This window comes from Arachis ipaensis, chromosome B7 (genome assembly GCF_059453495.1).
Source record: "Arachis ipaensis isolate K30076 ecotype BB chromosome B7, ASM5945349v1, whole genome shotgun sequence".
Taxonomy (NCBI): Eukaryota; Viridiplantae; Streptophyta; class Magnoliopsida; order Fabales; family Fabaceae; genus Arachis; species Arachis ipaensis.
In genome coordinates this window covers 102359953-102362079 of record NC_142442.1, presented here as the reverse complement: position 1 = coordinate 102362079, position 2127 = coordinate 102359953, and the positions used below count along the sequence as shown (strand labels likewise).

Here is a 2127-nt window from a genome sequence, read left to right as displayed (position 1 = left end):
TTGATTGCCCAACTAGATGGAACTCAACTTATTTGATGTTAGAAACTGCTTTGTTGTATAAAGCTGTTTTTCCTATGTTAAGGCAGAAGGAACCCTAATATAAAACTGTGCCAAGTAATGAGGAATGGGAACTTGCGAAGGAAATATGTGACAGATTGAAATTGTTTTATGATGTTACTCAACTATTTTCTGGGTCTAAATTTTCGACTGATAATCTTTATTTTACTTTGGTTTGTAAAATAAAAGTGTCATTGGATGAATGGGAAATTTCTACTAATCCGTTAATTGCTAATATGGCATCTAACATGAAGAAGAAATTTGAAAAGTATTGGGATGAAATTCATGGCATTATGGGTGTTGCTGCTATTTTAGACCCTAGGTACAAGATGGTTGGGGTTGAGTTTCAATTTGAAAAAATGTATCTAGATCCAACAGAATGCTCCAAGCAAGTTGATAGAATTCATCAGTTGTGTAATGAGTTGGTTAATGAATACACTCAAAAAATGAGTTCTGATGTGTCACATGTCGGTGTTGGTGTTGGTACAAAAGAACTTAATGAAAGTGGAAATGCAAGTTTATTTGGGGGTGATGATTACATGGTGTATCTTAAAAGAAGAAAAATGACAAGGAGTTCATATGTGAATGTTGAGCATGATCATTATCTTGAGGAGGAAATTCATCCTCCAAATGATCCTAACTTTAATGTTTTGAAATGGTGGAAGAACAATCAGATGAAATTTAAAGTTCTTGCAAAAATAGCTAAGGATATATATGCTATTCCGGTGTCCACTGTTGCCTCTGAATCTGCTTTTAGTACAAGTGGTCGTGTGATTTCTCCTCATCGTGCAAAGCTCAAACAAGACATAATTGAAGCTTTGATGTGTGGCCAAAGTTGGTTGTGGGCACCTTTGGGAAGTAAAGGTGATATATTGATTAATCTTCATTTATGTTAATTTTTTTCATAGTACCAATTAATTTGTTAATTGTTATCTCTTTTAATTTTCAGGTTTAAATCTTGATTTGCAAACTTTTAATGATGATGAAGATGTTGAAAATGATCAAGAATAAGGGTTGAAGATCATTTTATATCTAATATTGTAATTTATTTATTATGGTGTTAAATTTGTAGTGATCTAACAATATCTTTTTTTTAATTTCAGGTTATTTTAGCTAATGACATTGTATGAATTTTATTTTTGTATTTTAATTTAGCTATGAATTTTAAATTTTTGTCTTAATTTTTATAGGGGCGGGTCGGGGTGGGGCGGGTACCCGCAGGGGCGGGTTCGGGTTCTGCTATTTACTACCCGCGGGTAGTTATGGGGGCGGGTAGTATATGCCTGTCAGGACGGCGGGGCGGGGTCGGGTAGGGCAAAAACCCGCCCCACTGCCACCCCTAATACAGATGCTACTCCCATATGCAGCCGTAATGGGGTTAGGATATGACCCAGAGTCCTTTTAGACTATTTATTTTCACTTAGATCCATGATGGAGAAAAGGAAATTGATGTGAATTGCAAATAAAATATGTTTTTATTTTTATTATATTTAATTAAAAACAAACCGAATAAATAAAAAAAGAAATAAGATAAAATAAAATAATTAAAAATTAAAATATAAATTTCGAAAACTAAAATAATTACTTAATTAAGAAGATTTGAAAACTTTGGATATGATTTTTGAAAGGGATTTTGAATTTTGAAATTTCAAAACTAAGATAAGATAAGATAAATATGAAAGATATTTTTGAATTTAATGAGGAAAGAGAAAAACAATAAAATGACACCAAACTTAGAATTTTTGGATCAAAACAAAGAAGACAAACAGGAAAACTTTAAATATCAAGATGAACACTGAGAGCAACTTTTGAAAAATTTTTTAAGAAAACAGAAACACAAAGGACACCAAACTTAAAAATTTTTATACTCTGAGCACTAATAATTTGAAAAAAATGAAAGAAATAAACTTATGCAATTGACACCAAACTTAAAATATGAAACTAAACTCAAACATAAGACTAAATTATGAAGTTATGGGTTTTAAAAAATTTCGAAAATAATTTAGAAAAATAAAATAAGGATTTTAAAATTTTAACCAAAAACAATAATAGAAGACTCTAAACCAAAAA

The 2127-nt window shown here is 30.9% G+C and overlaps 1 protein-coding gene across 1 annotated transcript; it reads left to right on the top strand.

Annotated features, from left to right (window-relative positions):
• Positions 1–293: 293 nt before the first annotated feature.
• Positions 294–1068, top strand: LOC148553556 (zinc finger BED domain-containing protein RICESLEEPER 2-like). Its single transcript, XM_088494839.1, has 2 exons — positions 294–921; positions 1007–1068. The coding sequence occupies exons 1-2, from the start codon at positions 294–296 to the stop codon at positions 1066–1068; spliced, it is 690 nt and encodes a 229-aa protein (XP_088350965.1).
• Positions 1069–2127: the final 1059 nt, after the last annotated feature.

Excerpts from the sequence above, each read along its gene's own strand:
- LOC148553556 (XM_088494839.1), top strand. The coding sequence starts at position 294 with ATGGCATCTAACATGAAGAAGAAATTTGAAAAGTATTGGGATGAAATT. Across the intron at positions 922-1,006 it reads GGCACCTTTGGGAAGTAAAG|GTTTAAATCTTGATTTGCAA; the intron begins GTGATATATTGA and ends TTTAATTTTCAG.